This window comes from Lepidochelys kempii, chromosome 18 (assembly GCF_965140285.1).
Source record: "Lepidochelys kempii isolate rLepKem1 chromosome 18, rLepKem1.hap1, whole genome shotgun sequence".
In the NCBI taxonomy this organism is placed as follows: Eukaryota; Metazoa; Chordata; order Testudines; family Cheloniidae; genus Lepidochelys; species Lepidochelys kempii.
In genome coordinates, this window is record NC_136397.1 from 10467219 (window position 1) to 10485022 (window position 17804).

At 48.3% G+C, this 17804-nt stretch overlaps 1 protein-coding gene across 1 annotated transcript; it reads left to right on the forward strand.

Moving 5' to 3' along the window:
• The first annotated feature begins 1406 nt into the window (after positions 1-1406).
• Positions 1407-17738, forward strand: LOC140900021 (agmatinase, mitochondrial). Its single transcript, XM_073316500.2, has 7 exons — positions 1407-2053; positions 4587-4789; positions 5422-5470; positions 9347-9542; positions 10210-10389; positions 12504-12588; positions 15937-17738. The coding sequence occupies exons 1-7, from the start codon at positions 1641-1643 to the stop codon at positions 16008-16010; spliced, it is 1200 nt and encodes a 399-aa protein (XP_073172601.1). The 5' UTR covers positions 1407-1640; the 3' UTR covers positions 16011-17738.
• Positions 17739-17804: the final 66 nt, after the last annotated feature.

Consider the following 17804-nt stretch of genomic DNA (forward strand, 5'->3'; position numbering starts at 1 on the left):
GAGATGTGGGAGGTGATCCAGGTACAATCTCTGCTCTGCTTGATTCAGAGCAGAGATTTTCATCCGAGATGACTCTGAATGAGGCAGAGTAGGGACTTGAACCTGGGTCTCTAACATCCCAGGCCAGCAGTCTTGTCACCAGGGAACAGAGCACATGTGTATTCTTGCATGCACACAAAATAGTCTCGCTGAAAATTTCCTCAAAACTGATCTGTCTCCATGAAATGTTTCAGTTTTGCTGAAATTTCAGTTTGTTGAAAATGTTCCAACTATCTCTAGCCAAGATTAATATAGTTTTTTTTTAAAAGGTTGCAGGTTCCTGCTTGCTAAAAATGGGAAAGCTGGGGCTTGTGAAGCAAAGAAATGCTGAGTGTCCATCATCAGAATGTATTTAACCACTGGAAGCTTTTGGTCACAGCTGGATTTTGGCAGAGAGTTTGCCATTTTCTGATATACACTGACAGTGTTCACAGCTGCACTGTTACAAGGAGTTGCCATTTCTTGGGCTTCCTACTATGAGGGTTCATATCACTTGGGTATTAATCGAAAATGTGATAAAACTCTAGGATTGTATTACTTCCAACCCAAAGTCTTTTATGATGACTAAGGCCTACGCTTCCCTGGGGACTTACCCTGAGTCCAGTCATCAGTGGCTGGTTGCCGGTATAGTTACCAGTGCATCTCCCCTAGAAAAGGAAAGCTGCCATTTGTACTGATACAGCTGACTTTGCTCTAAGTGCTACAGCCGCATACTGGGACTCTGTGTGTACATGCTTGGGGTTTGCACTAGGCCAGCTGGGCATCTGGAGCTGGAACTGGGGCAAATCCGCATAACTCCCTTGGAGAATTGTCTGTGGAGACCTAATAGGCAAGGCTCATGCTGAAATCACATGGTCCTCAAGAAAGTGGAAAGTCAGAGGGTGAGATGTGAAGAAAAAGTTCTTCTCTTTTCCCTAAACCTTTGCTACGACACCTGACCCCTTTAAACAGCTGCTGCATTCCCCGTCACTGTGTATTGCAGCAGGGCAGTGAAGACAACTTGAAATTCTAGTGGTAAATTTTGCAAAGGATCCCTTCGACTAACAGGCAAAGGTAGCTCAGGCAGTTCTGCAGTGAGGCCTGTGGCTTCCTTTTCCTTTAATCATATGGAGGTGCGGCCCGCAGGGACTACAGGCTGCTTGATTTAAATGAACATGTTGCAAGCTGGAACCTGGCCACGTCAGATCACGGCGATAATGCTCCATGCGGCACAAATTCAAATTGCTCCGGCCATTTGGCTGAGTAGACTCTGGGGTCCCTGACACGGCATCTGACAATCCCAGAGGAGGAAAAGATTCCATTTCCCAGAATGCAAGGTGGGAGGAAACGGGGGGGGGGAGGCAGGGGGAGTGGGAATGGATTATGGGGAAAGGGTAGGAGTTTAAAGCTGCTGTATCTCTGCTATTGGCCTGGAGGAACAGAGGGAGATGTGGATTTCGGTGTTGCACTTTGAACCTGCCAGGGGGAAGGGAATGAGGGGGGTGGCATGAGTGCTGTCTGTCTCTGCTACCCAGCCACTCTCTGCTTTGAACCTGAAGGGCCAGCTCTGGGCATCTGGGTGTCTGCTGTGCTGGGGGAGGAGGGCTAAGCAGGGGGTGCAGATGGAGGCCCTCTTTCTGCGAGGCAGCCAGCTGCTCTGGAGAACGCTCTGCAAGGAGCGACTCTGCCTTCGGAAGTTCTCGACAACTTTCCTGGCAGCCAAGCTCCAGCCGCCTTTGCTGAGCAGCCCCAGAGCTAGCCCGTGTGTGTGGGCCACAGCTCACCCCGCTGCAGCTGGCTCCCTGCCTGGCTTCCATCGTGGGGGCTTGGAGCACCTGCTCGCTGGGCATGGTGCCCCTCGCCGCTTTCTCGCTGGTTCTAGCTTCAATATGCCTCCCAGTGCTCAATTCGTAGCCAGGCCCGTGGGGGTCTGCTCCATGATGAAGCTGCCCGTTCAGACTTCTCCAGAGGGACTAGATGCTGCTTTTGTTGGGGTGCCCCTTGACACAGGAACCTCCAACCGTCCTGGTGCAAGGTAAGGGGCAGCTATTAGGCTAAGAGCTGAGGAGGGGGAAGCCACAACCCATGAGATAGGGGCTATTCAAGAAAAATCCCAGGGGAGTCAGTGCTGATGAAAGATTGGGACCGACTGCCTGGTAGCATGCAGGCCTCTTGTTATTCCAGGGAACAGATATGGCAGAATGCAAGGTTTCCCGTACTGCCCTGCCAGTCTGCCTCAGGCGCGTCCTGCAGGGACCAAGAAAAAGCGGGAGAGGGTGGTTTGCTCTTGGTACCCATTCAGTCCTGTTCGGGCTGCTAATGAAGGTGCCAGTTGTCAGAGTGGTTCTGTAATGTGACAGTCAGGGTCCAGACACCCCAGAACAAGGGTCTGAACCCCAAAGAATTTGCAGTTGAATCAACCGACTGAATATAATATTATTGTACTTTAAAAGGACATTGAGTCAAGTCTTTTATGAAAACTGGTGACATGCTGGTCGTGAATATCAGCGTGATGTATGTATGGGTGGTGCATAGAGTTATGTATGGGTGCTGAAAATATGTTCCTATAATATGTTGTGGAGAGAGTTGATAAACCAACTTGCCTGAGACAAAGGAATGGGGATTTACCTGTCTAGGTCAGAGGTGGGCAAACTTTTTGGGCCGAGGGCCACATCTGGACGGGGAAATTGCATGTAGGGCCATGAATGTAGGGCTGGGGCAGGGGGTTGGGGTGTAGGAGGGAGTGCAGGGTGTGGGAGGGGGTGCGGTGTGCAGGAGGGGCTCAGGGCAGGGGGTTGAGGTGCGGCAGGGGGCTCAGGGGGCTGGCGTGCAGAAGGGGTGTGGGGTGTGGCAGGAGGCTCAGGGCAGGGGGTTGGGGTGCAGGAGGGGTGCGGCAGGGGGGATTGGGGAAGGGAGGGTTGGGGTGCAGGAGGGGTGCGGGCTCCAGCCTGGCACCACTTACCTTGAGCTGCTCCGGGTGGCAGCAGGGCTATGGCAGGCTCCCTGCCTGCCCTAGCGAGATGCCGCTCCCGGAAGCAGCCGGCAGCACGTCCCTCGGCCCCGGGGAATGGGGGGGCAAAGGGCTTCGCGTGCTGCCCTCGTCTGTGGGTACCTCCCCTGAAGCTCCCGTTGGCCACGGTTCTCTGTTCCTTGCCGATGGGAGCTGTGGGGGGCGGTGTCTGCAGGTGAGGGCAGCGCGCGGAGCCCTCTGCCCCACTCCTCCCAGGGGCTGCAGGAACGTGGTGCTGGCCACTTATTGGAGAGGCGCAGGGCTGGCAATCCCATGGGACGGATTCGAAGCCCTGACGGGCCAGATCTGGCCTGCGGCCCATAGTTTGCCCACCCCTGGTTTAGATCAACCTCTATAAGCCAAAGGATAATGAAAGTACATTTATATATGAGGTAAACACAGCAATCAAGCTAACAAACGGCAGCATATTGGGGACAGAGTCTGCACTCCTAGGAAGTCTTCCCGGCTCCTGATCCAAAGACAATGGACTTTGGGAAAGATAAAGTACAGCAAAAAGACATTCTAGTTATCCATCACTTATGGGAACACTGAGACTGTGCATTCCTCTTACCTAAACGGCTGGAGTTGCGGGGAATTTGATTGAGTGAGTAACCTGCTTAGGCGAAGTTTATAACTTGCTAAAAATAATCCTTAGTCACTAGAAAGCATGTTTGGTTTGTAACCATACCAGTCTGTTTTCCTCTGACTTAGTATCATTTACATCTAGGTTCTTTATTAATAAACTTTTTCTTAGTTTTACTATAAACCATCTCCGTTAGGGTGACCAGATAGCAGGTGCGAAAAATCGGGATACTTTTTTGGGGGGGGGGCGATAGTTGCACATCTAAGACAAAGCCTCTAATATGGCGACATCTGGTCACCCTAATCTCAGTGCTGTTATGTTGAAGTAAGTGGGAGTCTTCAGCTAATCTAACAGGTTAATGAGTACATTGTCTCTGTGGAGACAGCAAACCTAATAGTGTCTGTGAGTGTCCATTGAGCGTGACTGGATGCTGCAGGGAGACGCCCGTTTCAGGCTTTCCGGTTGTGAGCATGGCCTAAGCACTTCAGCAGATGGATCATGTGTGGCTCCAGTCAGAGACTTTCTTGTAAATCTGGTGTGACTGGCAAAGAGTTTCAAAAGCACCTGACAATTTAGACACTTTAAAGGGAGCGGAGGTTGAAAAGGTGGGTGTTCAGCATATCTGAAAAGCAGGCCCCTGAAAATCTTTTCAGGTTGGCCACCCAGAATCAGAGTCACATGTGAAAATCTTTGCATGCACTCTCGATTTGCAGTAAGCTCTCTGCCTGGATCTACAGATGACCTGTCTGTTGAAACCATTCGGCCATACTCATTATGCATCTGACGTAGACTATCACAACCACAATATAGTCCCACTTGAAACATTTGCCGCAATGGTCTTTCCAGCCTTCAACTCCTAAGTGTCTAGGAGGAGTGTGTGCCCAACCAGCCATGTGTTCAGAATCCCCGGGTTCTATACAAGTTTCGTCCTCGAACCATCCCAGATAATGAAGTGTGGGATTCTTTCCCTTCCAGGTTCGGCCCTCGCCATATTCGAGCGGAGTCGGGCATGGTGAGAATGTATAACCCCAGCACTGGGGCAGCACCTTTCCATTCCCTCATGGTTGCTGACATTGGTGATGTGAATGTGAACCTCTACAACCTGCAGGACAGCTGCAGGCAAATCCGAGAAGCCTATCAGAAGATTGTGGCAGCTGGCTGCATTCCCCTCACGATGGGTAAGGAACCCAGGGCTGGGCCCAATCTCATGCTTTGCTGTTAAAACACCAGAAAGTGGGCACCCGGAAGAATAGCAGGATCCATTAAAGCCACCTCCCCCTTCTGCCCCATACACTGCAATGGATACAGACTAATTTATTAACAGGGTCTTGAGAGTGCAACAGAGCTCCTCTCTCCTCCCTGCTGAGATAATTCAGTCTCCTGCAGCTGCTCCCAGACCTTTGCTGCTGCTGGTTCAGCTCTGGGGCTGGGGCTGGGGGAGAGGCACCTCTCCCCCAGCCTGCTGCGGCGAGAGAGGGCTGTATATCCGGGATCTGCATTCAGAAGCTGGCCTTGAGTCCCAGCTGCAGCAAGAGAGTGACAGCCAGCTGGATTTTTGAGAGCTTTTAAAAAGAGAAGCTGCCCCTTTTTATACTATCTGCCACCAATTAAAGCTGCAGGGAAGGTAGTTAGATGAATAAAGGCTGTTGCTTCGAAAGGATGAGCTCTCTCTTTGTGAAGTGCGGATGTGTTCCCCTATGAGAGGAGTGGTGCAATATGAATGTAGCTTGCTATGACTGGAAAATATATCTGGTCAGTGCTGGCCTGTTCTTATTACATAGCATGTTCTCTGTTCCCTGTCCCGTTGCAGGTGGTGATCACACAATAACATACCCGATCCTGCAGGCAGTGGCAGAAAAGTAAGTTTAAAGTCTTTTCTCAAGACTAAACATGCCCAATTTTTGGTCACTTTTCCTCATAGGTCAGGCTTCCTAACCCTTTTATCATTTTGGTTGCTCTCCTCTGGACTCTCTCCAATTCGTCCATATCTTTCTTAAAGTGTGGTGCCCAGACCTGGACACAATACCCCAGCAGAGGCCTCATTATTGCTGTGTGTAGTGGGGCAATTTACCTCCCTTGTCTTACCTACAACACTCCCATTTATACACCCCAGAATGTTGTTAGCCTTTTTCGCCACAGCATCACATTGTTGGCTTATAATCAACTTATGATCTACTATAACCCCCACACCCTTTTCAGCAGTCTGACCACCTGGCCAGTTATTCTCCATTTTGTAGTTGTGCGTTTGATTTTTCCTTCCTCGTGTACTGCTTTGCACTTGTCCTTATTTAATTTCATCTTGTTGATTTCATACCAATTCTCCAATTTGTCAAAATTGTTTGGAATTCTCATACCGTCCTCCAAAGTGCTAGCGACCCCCTCACGGCTTGGTGTCATCTGCAGTGTTTAGAACATCCTCTCCCTTCCGTTAGCCAAGTCATTGATGAAAATGTTGAATAGCACTGAACTCAGGCTAGACCCCTACGGGACCCCACCAGATGTGGTCTCCCAATTTGACAGCATACCTTTGATAAATACTCTGAGTACGGTCTTCAACCAGTTTTGCAACCACCTTAAAGTAATTTCATCTAGACTACATTTTGCTAGTTTGCTTATGAGACTGTTATGTGGGACTGTGTCCAAAGCCATACTGAAATCTAGACACATCATGTCTACAGCTTCCCCCCCGTCAACTAGATGCTGTAGCTCACGAAAGCTCATGCTCAAATAAATTGGTTAGTCTCTAAGGTGCCACAAGTACTCCTTTTCTTTTTGCGAATACAGACTAACACGGCTGTTACTCTGAAACCTGTCGAAAAAGAAATTTGGTGGGGTTGGCATGATTTCTTCTTGATGAATCCCTTGTGGCTATTCTTTATAACCCTAGTATCCTGTAGGTGCTTACAAATTGATTACTTAATAATATATTCCAGATTCTTTCATCTATTGAAGTTAGGCTGACTGGTCTATAATTCCCCGGGTCCTCTTTGTTCCCCTTTTTAAAGATCATTACAATGTTTGCTTTTCTCCAGTCCTCTGGGACCTTACTTGCCCTCCCTGGGTTCTCAAACATAATCATGAACAGTTCTGAGATTTCCCCAGCTAGTTCCTTAAGTACCCTGAAATGAATTTCATCAGGCTCTGCTGACTTGAATACATCTAATTTAAAGAAATATTCTTTAACTTGTTCTTTCTCTATTTTGGCTTGCATTCCTTCCTTCTTGTTCTTAACATTAATTGTGTTAAGTATTGGGTCACAATTTATCTTTTTAGTGAAGACTGTAGTATTCAGGCATTACACAGCTCAGCCTTCTTAATGTCGTCAGTTATTAGCTCTCCCTCTCTGCTAAATGGAGGACCTACACTTTCCTTTATGTCTCTAATCCTACTCGTGTATTCATAGAACCTCTTCTTATTGCCTTTTATGTCGCTTGGTAGGTGTAACTCATTTTGTGCCCATCTTTCTGATTTTGTCCCTACATGCTTGTGCTATTCTTTTATACTCATCATCAGCAATTTGTCCATGTTTCCACATTTTTGTAGGCTTCCTTTTTAATTTTCAGGTCATTAAAGAGCTTCTTGTCATTAAAGAGCTTCTGATGGAGCCGTCTTAGCTTCCTACTGTTCTTCTTATCTTTCCAATGGCTCCTCAGACATTTGGGGTTCCAGGGTTCGTGTAATCAGACAGGGTTGGAGAGTCATGTGAGGGATAAAGTCGGGCTGCAGCAGTATCTGTCAATCAATAGCTAGATGCTGGCACTCTTCCTGTTTGCTCCTCTCACTTACTCAGAGCTTGTTTGTGCTGATCCCAGCTGGCATCTTGTGTCTGCACTCGGTCTCTGGCTATCTTTGCCCTAGAGTTAATTGGTGCGCTCATGTGCTTATTGCCTTCCTGCTGAATAGAAAGATGCCTTCTCAGAGGTCTGAAGCCATAGGAATCTAGGGTGGGAAGAAGACCTTGACAAATCAATTGTATGATCTGTTTGGCATCTAGATCTCTATCATTGCGAAGAATCCAAGATTTTATGCTGAAGGATTGAACAAGGTCAGAACTACTTGTTGTTAGAGAACTTATTCCTTCACTCTCCCACTTCCCTGGTCCTTCTCGCATGAACAGAGAGCAACAATACCCGAAGTCCGAAGGTGCAAACAATTCAATGTTTATTGGGGTGAACTTCCAGCAAGCTTAAATACAAGTTCCTTTTTCCTTATTTTCGAATCCCAACTTACTTCCTGTTTGCCCCTAATTTATACAGTAATATTCTTAGCTATACCTTAACCAATCATTCTACTGAAATTTAACTAACCAATCCTAACATATTGTAACGTGATTAGCTAACCAATTATATCCTACCACCTTAATTAGTTTACACCCAGCAAAATTAATTATAAAGCAGACAGAAACAATCACAGAACCAGACAGAGACCATGCCAATAAACAATAGCAAAGTGGGAACTATAATGACAAAACAATACAGAAGTGAGGATTTCACATCCCAGCTATTGATAAGTGAGTTCTTGCCAGACAGGATGCTATCAACCTAAGTTTCCTTTTACATTTTCTAGGCACTTCCCTTTCTCTGGAGGTGATAGGAATACAATCCTGTCCTGATAGTGCCTGACAGCCCAATAGCACCTTATTTCAATGTGACTAGTTTGGAATGTGAGGATGTGACTGTTCGCTTCCTAGCTTATGGCTGCTTCTGCTGCTTAGCCAAAGGCCTTAGCCTAAGAACAGGGCCTCAAACTGTCACAGTAAGAGAAGGCCCTTACACCAGCAGACAGTGATTTTGATTCTTTCTTTTATACCTCTAGAACTAGCCAAGTGATAAGAATACCCCTAAATTCTTAAAGTACAGGCCTTTGCAGACAGGCCTGAATATCTATATCCTAACACTTGTGACAAAGTTCCTCCTCTGCCTTGGTGGGGCCTGCGCTTTTTGGCAGATTTGCTCCCCTCAGAGGTTCATGGTAGCCCTCAGTTTGGCCACTTCTGCTAGAGGTGCTAACCTCATCGCCAGCCAGCGTGCGGGAAACTTCTCCACCATCTCTGTTGTCCCACCTAGGGGGTCAGGGACAGGCCAGATCCCTTTCCAAATTAGACCTTCCCTTCTGGTGTTGCTCACAGCCCAGGTCAACTCCTCCTGTGTCCGATCGGGAGTTGGGGGGAACCCGGGCCCACCCTCTACTCCAGGTTCCAGCCCAGGGCCCTGTGGATAGCAGCTGTCTAAGTCTCCTGTATCCGCTGTGTGACAGCTACAACCCCCTGAGCTACTTCCCCATGGCCTCCCCCCAGCACCTTCTTTATCCTCACCGCAGGATCTTCCTTCTGAAGCCTGATCATGCTTGTACTCCTCAGTCCTCCAGCAGCATGCCTTCTCGCTCCTTGTATGCCCCCCTCCAAACAGATGGGAGGTCCTTGTTAAAAACCAGGTGTCCTGATTAATCTGCCTGCCATAATTGATTCTAGTAAGTTCTTAATTGGCTCCAGGTGTCTTAATTGGTTCTAGCAGGTTCCTGATTGCTCTAGGGCAGCCCCTGCTCTGGTTACTCAGGGAACCGAAAACTAGTCATCCTGTGGCCAGTATATTTGCCTTCGACCGGACTCCTGTACCCCACTGGTCTCGGTCTGTCACATACTGTAAGCACCTGTGTTAACCAAAGCATCCACACAAATGCATGGGAGCATAGGGCTGGAGCTAAGGCCATGTTTGTGCCTGCCCTGTCCCCATTAGGCATGGTCCCGTGGGACTGGTGCACGTGGATGCTCACACTGACACTGGAGACACAGCGCTGGGGGAGAAGATCCTCCATGGGACGCCATTCCGACGCTGCGTGGACGAGGGGCTCCTGGACTGCAAACGCGTGGTTCAGATCGGAATCAGAGGCTCCTCCTACACCCCCGATCCCTACAAATACTGCTGGGACCAGGTAGCGTATACCGCTGCCAAAACCTTCTCTACTCTCCGCCGGGCCCAGCCTGTGCAGTCAGGGCCAAAATGGCCATTGATTTCAGTGCTGGGAATAACAATATGTCCCTCTTCTTCCTGAGACGGCTGCTGAGAGGCTTGCTGAGTGTGTGTGATGTGAGATCCTCAGACAAAAGGTGCAAGATGATATTGTTCATTAACTGATGCCGTGGCATGGAACACTTCTCCCACTCCAGTCCCTGCAACTAAGACACTTAGAGCAGGACAAAAGCCACCCGCTGCCATTCTTTTCATTTATTGTCCCTCTCTCCTCCTTTTGCACCAGATGGCAAGGGAATGGCACCCCCCCTCCCTCATTGCTCTCCTGTCTGTGCTGTTTCCAGCAGCATATGCCCTGAACAGCTTCACCTGTGGGGAAAGCGCTACTTGCCAGGGCAGGTGGAGACCATAGTCTGTCCTACGTGGGGGCAGAATGGAAGAGAGAGCAAATGCGAGACCACAGAATGGCTGGAAGCACCAGTTGTGATCCGCAGAAGACACTTGCTTTGGCCAGTTAGAGCTGTTTGCATAAACGTTACACTGAACCACTGCTCTCTCCACCCGTTTCCTTTCCCCAGCAGCGTGTTTCAAGCAGGTGAAGCCAACCTTTCTTCTCCTTCCTCCACCAGGGTTTCCGTGTCGTCCTGGCTGAAGACTGCTGGCTGAAGTCATTGGTACCACTGATGGGGGAGGTGAGAAAGCAGATGGGAGCCAAGCCCATTTACATCAGCTTTGATATTGATGGATTGGACCCTGCATATGCCCCTGCCACAGGGGCACCTGAAATTGCTGGTCTCACACCTGCTCAGGTAAGGAGATGCTCAGACTTTATTTCTGAATGTGCAGAGTGGATGCAGGGAAAACCTGGCTCCCTTTAAAGGAAGTCCCAGGGCTTATACTGTCTGCCCCTAGAAATCATAGAATCATCGAATATCACGATTGGAAGGGTCCTCAGGAGGTCCTCTAGTCCAACCCCCTGCTCAAAGCAGGACCAAGCCCCAATTTTTGCCCCAAATCCCTAAATGGCCCCCTCGGGGATTGAACTCACAACCCTGAGTTTAGCAGGCCAATGCTCAAACCACTGAGCTATCCCTCCCCCCTAAGCCAGACACACTTTCTCCTTTCCCAGACACACAGCTTGGGATCTCATTCCCCTTGTCCCAGCACACAGGGCAGTTCACAGACAACTGCCTGGAGATCAGAGTAGCTCCCTCCATAGGCAAGTCAATACCCCTGACAGACACAGGCACGTTTCCTTCACTGTCACACTTCTCCACCCAGCTAACAGGTAAGGTCCAGGGACACTCATCTTCCGTTCTCCTCGCCTTCCCACCCTGCTGCCTAGACACAGCCATCAGCTCACAAGGCTGCCTAGGCTCATCCAGACTTTCCTTACCAAGCACCTTGCCACTCCCAACAGATCCCCTGCCCTGCCTGCGTTTCCCCGCACTCAGGTGGGGTCTCAGCTCCCACTGTGCTCAGCGCTGCCCTTGCTGTCCCAGTGGGGCAGGCAGCGAGCTCGCTGCTTTCCTCACTGCATCAGAGCCAGCGTGAACCCCCTCCGGTGTGCAAGAGGGGCGGGGAGCCCCAGGGGTCTGGTTACAGGCAGGCAGTAGCCTGAACCGAGCAGGTCCTCCCCCCTGCCAGCCAGGTCATCTGCATTTTCACTGACCATTTCCCTCTCCACCGATTGGTTCCCTGATTCAAATTCAAACCCTCGGCAGTTACAGGAGCAGGGCCTGGATCCTGTCCCAAAGAGGCACAGTCACCCCACAACAAGGTCTCGCAGTTGGTATCCTGGAGCACCACCCGTCCTGTGTCTGCACAGGGATCTGGGCCATAGGCAGGGCGAGGGGCTTCATCCCTGGGACCCTCACCCAGCTCACACAGCCCCTCAGCATCTGAGGCTGCACCACCCAGGGCCTGACAACAGTTCTCTCTGTCCCAGGATCTCGCCACCCCAGGAATGTCTCCCCATTGACCACACCTTCTGCTCCCACTGGAGGTCCGAGGGGCCTGGCCCCAGGAGACTCCACACAGACAGATAGGTTGGGCTCAGGAGTGGGAGCCTGTCCACCTCCCCACCCATCTGGCTGACGGAGTCTATGGCCTTGGGACCCAGCAAGGGAGCTAGACACCGGGGCTTTTCCACAGGGTCCCCCTGGTTCAAATCTCCAGCCTGCTCAAAGGCAGTGAGGTGGGCATCCACATCTCCCCCCCCCCTCGCCCCTTAACCAGGGGCAGCAATTTAGTCTCGAGGTTCCCTGCGGAACTGGCACCCCGGGGTCTATCCCCACTCACCCCTGGGAGGTCCCCTAGGCCTCTCCGCTCCCCCACCGCCAGTTCATGCTGCTGCTGCTTCTGCAGCTCTTTCTTGGGCTCTCGCTGTCTCTCACAGTCCTCTTGCTCTCTCGGACTCAGCTCCAATCCCGTCCGTCTCCGATCCCCCGATGGGGAACCCGATCGTGAAGACCCTCGTCTGGTCGGGGACAGGAGTCTTGGGGATGAATCTAAGGGTCAAGGAACTAAATGGGATTTAGAAGTCTTTAAACAAGAAACTTGGCAGAGCGGGAACTGAAATCACTGAGAACTCCTATTGTGTCCTGCCTATAATCTAGAGAGAGATTGGAAGTTACCCTTCTAGTATAGGAAAAGCCACTGCTAAGGGAGATTGAGCTGATATACAGTTTGATGGTGTCTCAGTATTTATACATCTAAGCCTCTGCTTTCCGCTCACTCCGGATCAATATGTAACAAACAAAGAGCACTAGGTTACAGCAGTGATCTCGGACTGTATCTTCTCAGATTTCATGTCAGCTGTGTTTAAAAACGAAAACACCCCCTCGGCTATTTAAATATATAGAGTGTTTTCAAAGTTAACAATTTGGGTACCTAGTAACTAGCCCTTTCTTACCTTCCCTAGGCTTTGGAGATCATTCGTGGGTGCCAAGGACTGAATATAGTGGGATGTGACCTTGTTGAAGTTGCACCAATCTATGATGCTTCTGGTGAGTCACAGGAAATATTTGGGACAATAAAGCAAACTTAGAGAACTGCTGCATACCATGTTTGTCAGTAGTAGATTGGGTCCTGTTTAGCTGTGGGCACTGGACGCTGTCTAGAGTTCAAAACAAAAAGACAGATTTTTGGTCCTGGACAGTTTGAGCATCCCTAGAGAACATAGTGATGGCTGTTGGAAATACTTATAGTCAGGTTTCAGAGTAACAGCCGTGTTAGTCTGTATTCGCAAAAAGAAAAGGAGCACTTGTGGCACCTTAGAGACTAACCAATTTATTTGAGCATAAGCTTTCGTGAGCTACAAAAAAGTTTATGCTCAAATAAATTGGTTAGTCTCTAAGGTGCCAAAAGTACTCCTTTTCTTTTTACTTATAGTCAGCTATTCCTACTCTGTGTATTACCGACAATTCAAACAGCATGTTGCATGAGAATATTTAAGAAAATGCAGAGTAGTCTTTAGAAATCTAACAACAGCGATTTCAGGGTATGCTAGAGTGTGTGACCACCAGGATGTCAGGGACAAATAGTGCTGTGTAAACAGGAGAGGCCACAGCTCTTGTATAACCAAGATATGGATTCCTCAGCGTTAGTCAAAACTCAGCTCAGTACTCTAAACAGCTGGAAGGTAAGAATCACTTGTGAATGAACTGCTGTGTTTGTGTAAATCTGTACTTCCATTCTGCAGTTCTGTAGCCCCTTCAGTGCAAGCACCTCAACCACTAATGATCTGATCCACTTGGTCCCCTTGTCGCTCCCTTTTCAGATGCAGGAAACTGAGCTACAGGGAGGTGACAGGACCTGTCACAGCTCACTCACCAAACTTGCTGGTGGAGGCAGTAAATAAAAGCCAGTTTTCTGGACTCAAAGTCCAGTGCTTTAACCACTAAGCAATCCTTCCTCTGTACTGCTGTGGCAGCCAGGTAAATGCAAAGAGACATCGGTCCTGCCCTTGGTGACAGAGGCGACTCCATGCTTCAACAGCAATAAAGAAAAAACAATATTTAAAACTAATTTAATTTAGAAAAACCAATATTTGAACCTGTTATGTTCAGAAACTGTGGTAGGCAAAGCGCACCCTGTAATAAGATGATGGCTGTATTAGGTTCATGTCCTGCCAAAGGCACACTTTTTAGCAGAACACTCTGCTCATGGAATTGACTTTGTCATATGTATATACACGCAGCCGGGCTCATGCAGGGAGAGAAGTGCTTGCTTTAAGAAACACCAAAAAAAAAACCCCAAAACCCCAAACACTGTATCTGGTTCCTGGAGATCTGTAGAGACTATAACAACACTGGACGGTCCTGTCCCGGGGCCACTCTGCCTTTGGATTGATTTCAGTGTGAGTTATACACATAAAGGGACAGACCTGGGCTTTGGCCACACCGGCACTTCACAGTGCTGCAACTTTCTCGCTCAGGGAGGTGAAAAAACATCCCCCTGAGCGCAGCAAGTTACAGCGCCATAAAGCTAATCCCCTTGTGGAGGTGGAGTACCAGGAGAGCTCTCTCCCAGCACGGGCGCGTGACCACACTCGCTCCCGCAGCAGCGCTTTGAAGTTTCGAGTGTGGCCCTGCCCCTGGAGTCTTAGGTTGCATTTATGCTGGCAAAAGTCAGCTGGTCACGATGGGTGTAGCTCCCACAGTGTAGCAATGGTTGTGATGCACTCTCTGTATAGAGTGTGAAGATAGTGTAACTGGAATATGCTTCATGCAGAAGGTCTCTTGTAAGGTATCATTACAAAGCTTATAATCCACTGAGTGTGGTCATCCTAGTTGTAGAAATGTATCACTCTTGTATCAAAAACTAGAAATATGAAATATAACTCTGAGGGCCTATTGTAGTTATGCAAATGGGCCATGAATGGTGGCTTGGAATCTTGATGGCTCCCATCGACCAGGACAATTGACTGTGGATGGCTCTGTTTGCAGGCAGGCCTTCCTGTGAGTCAGGCTGGGAGGAAAGGCGGCTTGGGGTCTCACAGGACATGTGACTATGTCACCTGAACTGGAATCCATCTTTAACCTGGTGTTTTTCCACTGAGAAGGAGGGGTGGGAACCCAGAGGGACAAAGGATTCCCGCCTGATGCAAAAGATATATAAGTGGGTGGAACAGAACAAGGGCGGCAGCCATCGTGAGGAATCTCCTAGCTACCACCTGAGCTGGAACAAGGGCTGTACCTGGGGAAAGGATTGTGCCCAGACTAGGAAGGTGTCCAGCTCCAGTCTGTGAAAGAATCTTATTGAAGCATCTGTAAGGGTGAGATTTTATCTGTATTCAGTTTTTAGTACTGTACTAGACGTAGACTGGTGTGTTTTATTTTATTTTGCTTGGTAATTCACTTTGTTCTGTCTGTTACACTTTTTACTTATTAATTAACCCAGAGTATGTATTAATACTTGGCGGGGAGGGGGAGGCAAACAGCTGTGCATCTCTCTATCAGTGCTATAGAGAGCAAACAATTTATGAGTTTTACTCTGTATAAAGCTTATAGAGGGTAAACAGATTTATATAGGGTTTGGACCCCACTGGGAGTTGGGCATTTGAGTGTTAAAGACAGGCACACTTCTGTAAGCTGCTTTCAGTTAAGCGTCCAGCTGTTAGGGGACGTGGTTCAGAGCTGGGTCTGGGTTTGCAGCCGGCTAGCGGGTCTGGCTCAAACCAGGCAGGGCACTGAAGTCCTAAGCTGTCTGGGCAGGAAAGCAGGGGCAGAAGTAGTCTTGGCACACCAGGTGGCAGCTCCCAGGGGGTTTCTGTGATCCAGCCTGTCACAATGGCGAGTGAACATATGCACAGGACCAAGTGTGTTCTCTTCCCTTGTACAATGGGAAAGACTACAGCTTTCCACCAAGGCACTCACTAGGGAAGTAGCACCAGCTGTGAATCGGGGCAGGCGCTGTAGATACAGCCTTAGTGTACTGTGCAAATGAAACTTGTGTGACTAAGAATTAAGTTACTTGTGAATTGTTTCAGCTGTTGCCTATCCGTTACTCTAATTTATTTCCTGGGGTTGGGGTAGAGATTCCATTTGAAGACAAGAAGGCAGTTTGGTAGAACTAAAGCATTCAGCATAACTACATTGGTAGTTTACCAGCACAGACAGCTTTTCACTAGTGTATGGCTTTTAAGCAGCCGGTCTCAGTCAGGCAAGTGAATTTGTGTAGGAGCACGTCATTGATTTGAATGAGCCTCTGCCAACATGGAGTCAATTACAGGCTGGGGCCTAGATATCGGAGGAAGAGTTGGAAAATAACCCCTTGTTCGTGTAGTAATGACTTTCTGACTGACCCTTTAATTGGAAGCCATTGGATAGTCATGGTTTTTTCTTTGTTTGTAGGTAACACAGCCCTCATGGGAGCAAATCTGCTGTTTGAAATGCTGTGCGCACTCCCCCGAGTCAAAACGATTTAAAGCCGTGTAGGGCGGGCTCCAGCTGAGGCAAATCAAGTCACGACCGCTCTCTCTTCACCTACAAGATGAGTTTAATATTCACAGCCTTTCCACACAAGTACTTTGACATAATATGAATGAAGAAAAAAGCCTGAATGGAACAACTCAGTCGGATTTTGCTTTTAATTTCCACCTTCCCTCACCTCTGCAGTTAGAGAAGGGACGAGGGAAAGCTAAGCTTTGTGGTAGAGACTAAAAGCCATTCCTCATCAGACAAAATCATTTCATGCTCCTTGTATGCTATAAGCAGCGGCTAGAATAGATGCTGGAATTGCGGGGGGAAGGCTTAATGTTCATGTTGCTGTAGTAATATGGCTTAGCAGCATATGGGTCCAGTGATGGCAGCTGGAATTCTTTCAATATCAAAACTGGTGGCTATGATCTAAAATGTGGGGGTCTTTTGGAAGTGCCTAGTAAAGACTTTTTTCCACTAAACATAAACCTAGGAGGAGAGCAATATACAGACATAATGTAACATCCTGGCTCCCTTCCATGGGCATGGAATAGAAGAGTTCTTCTGGCTGCTTTATGCAGTGGATCCAAACTGACACTAGCTCCAAGCCCTACCTTAGGAGAGGACTTATGCCAAGGCACTGTGTTCTCCCTCGCAGTGATGGGACGTTTCTAAACCCTCTTTATGCATGATTTTCCTAGGGCCCATAGCTGTCAGCCTTCAGGAGGGCAATAGGAACATTGACTAAAATACAGGGCAGCTTTTGGAAACAGTTGTCCTTGGTTAAGCAGCCCTGTTGCCTGAGTGGAGATAACTAGCCCATTGCATTTGCTAAATCACAAGCAGTTAACAGCTATCGAACTTTTGCAATTAAGTCACGTACGCCACAACGCACTGTCAGTTTGTCTATTAAAATGCAAGGCCACCTCATCGTCTCACATTAAAATAGTTTATTTCAGTTGCGAATCTGTAATAATCTTAAAACAAAATGACATTATCAGTGCCTGTTCACAAATACAAAAACAAAAATTAAAAAAAGACATTTGCCAAATAAATTATTCCCCTCCCCCCCACCCACCCAAGAGTATCAAAAGTGCAAAATATTTACCTGCTTTTCAATCCAATCTCCCAGGCTGCATTATTATATTAGTTCCTGGCAAGCTTTTACCGACCACATATATGTCAGCCATCGCTGCGAAGCTGCTGTGTACCACACCCAGTTAAGGGGAAAGGGCAGGTACAGTATTTGGACTCTAGGCTACGTTTCCCTGTGTTGTAACGATGTTTCGCTTCAGTTTCTGGGAGTTTTACATTTAAAAAGCTTATATTTAGGTTTCTCGCAGAGCAGTACATTAGCACTGAAAACTTCCTCGCTCTTAGCTCAAGAAAGTACCATGCACAAACTGAGAATGGCCGAGTGCATTTCCTTCGCTATGAAGCAAACCAAAGGGCAATATTGAGGGCAGTAGGACAAAAAATTATCCCAGCTTAATGGTCTTGCAGCATCTGGAAAAGGGTGGAGGGAAAGCAGAGACATTCAATTCCAAGCAGCAGAGAGGTCCTGTGACTGGTCTTCTGCCCCAGATGAATAATGCAACTAGCTGGATATCAGAGCAGTGCTACCCTTGCTGAACAGATGAATTCAGAACAGTTGGGGTGTGCCTGAGCCCATGAAAGCATCGCGTCTCCCTAAAAATACAAAGCACTAATAATAAATCATGTACTTTTACAAATGAGCTGGTTTGACCTCCTGCAACTTTGTTCTACATTCACTTTTATCCGTAACTGAATGGAATCTGTAG

Excerpts from the sequence above, each read along its gene's own strand:
- LOC140900021 (XM_073316500.2), top strand. The coding sequence starts at position 1,641 with ATGGAGGCCCTCTTTCTGCGAGGCAGCCAGCTGCTCTGGAGAACGCTC. Across the intron at positions 9,543-10,209 it reads ACAAATACTGCTGGGACCAG|GGTTTCCGTGTCGTCCTGGC; the intron begins GTAGCGTATACC and ends TTCCTCCACCAG. Across the intron at positions 10,390-12,503 it reads CTGGTCTCACACCTGCTCAG|GCTTTGGAGATCATTCGTGG; the intron begins GTAAGGAGATGC and ends TACCTTCCCTAG.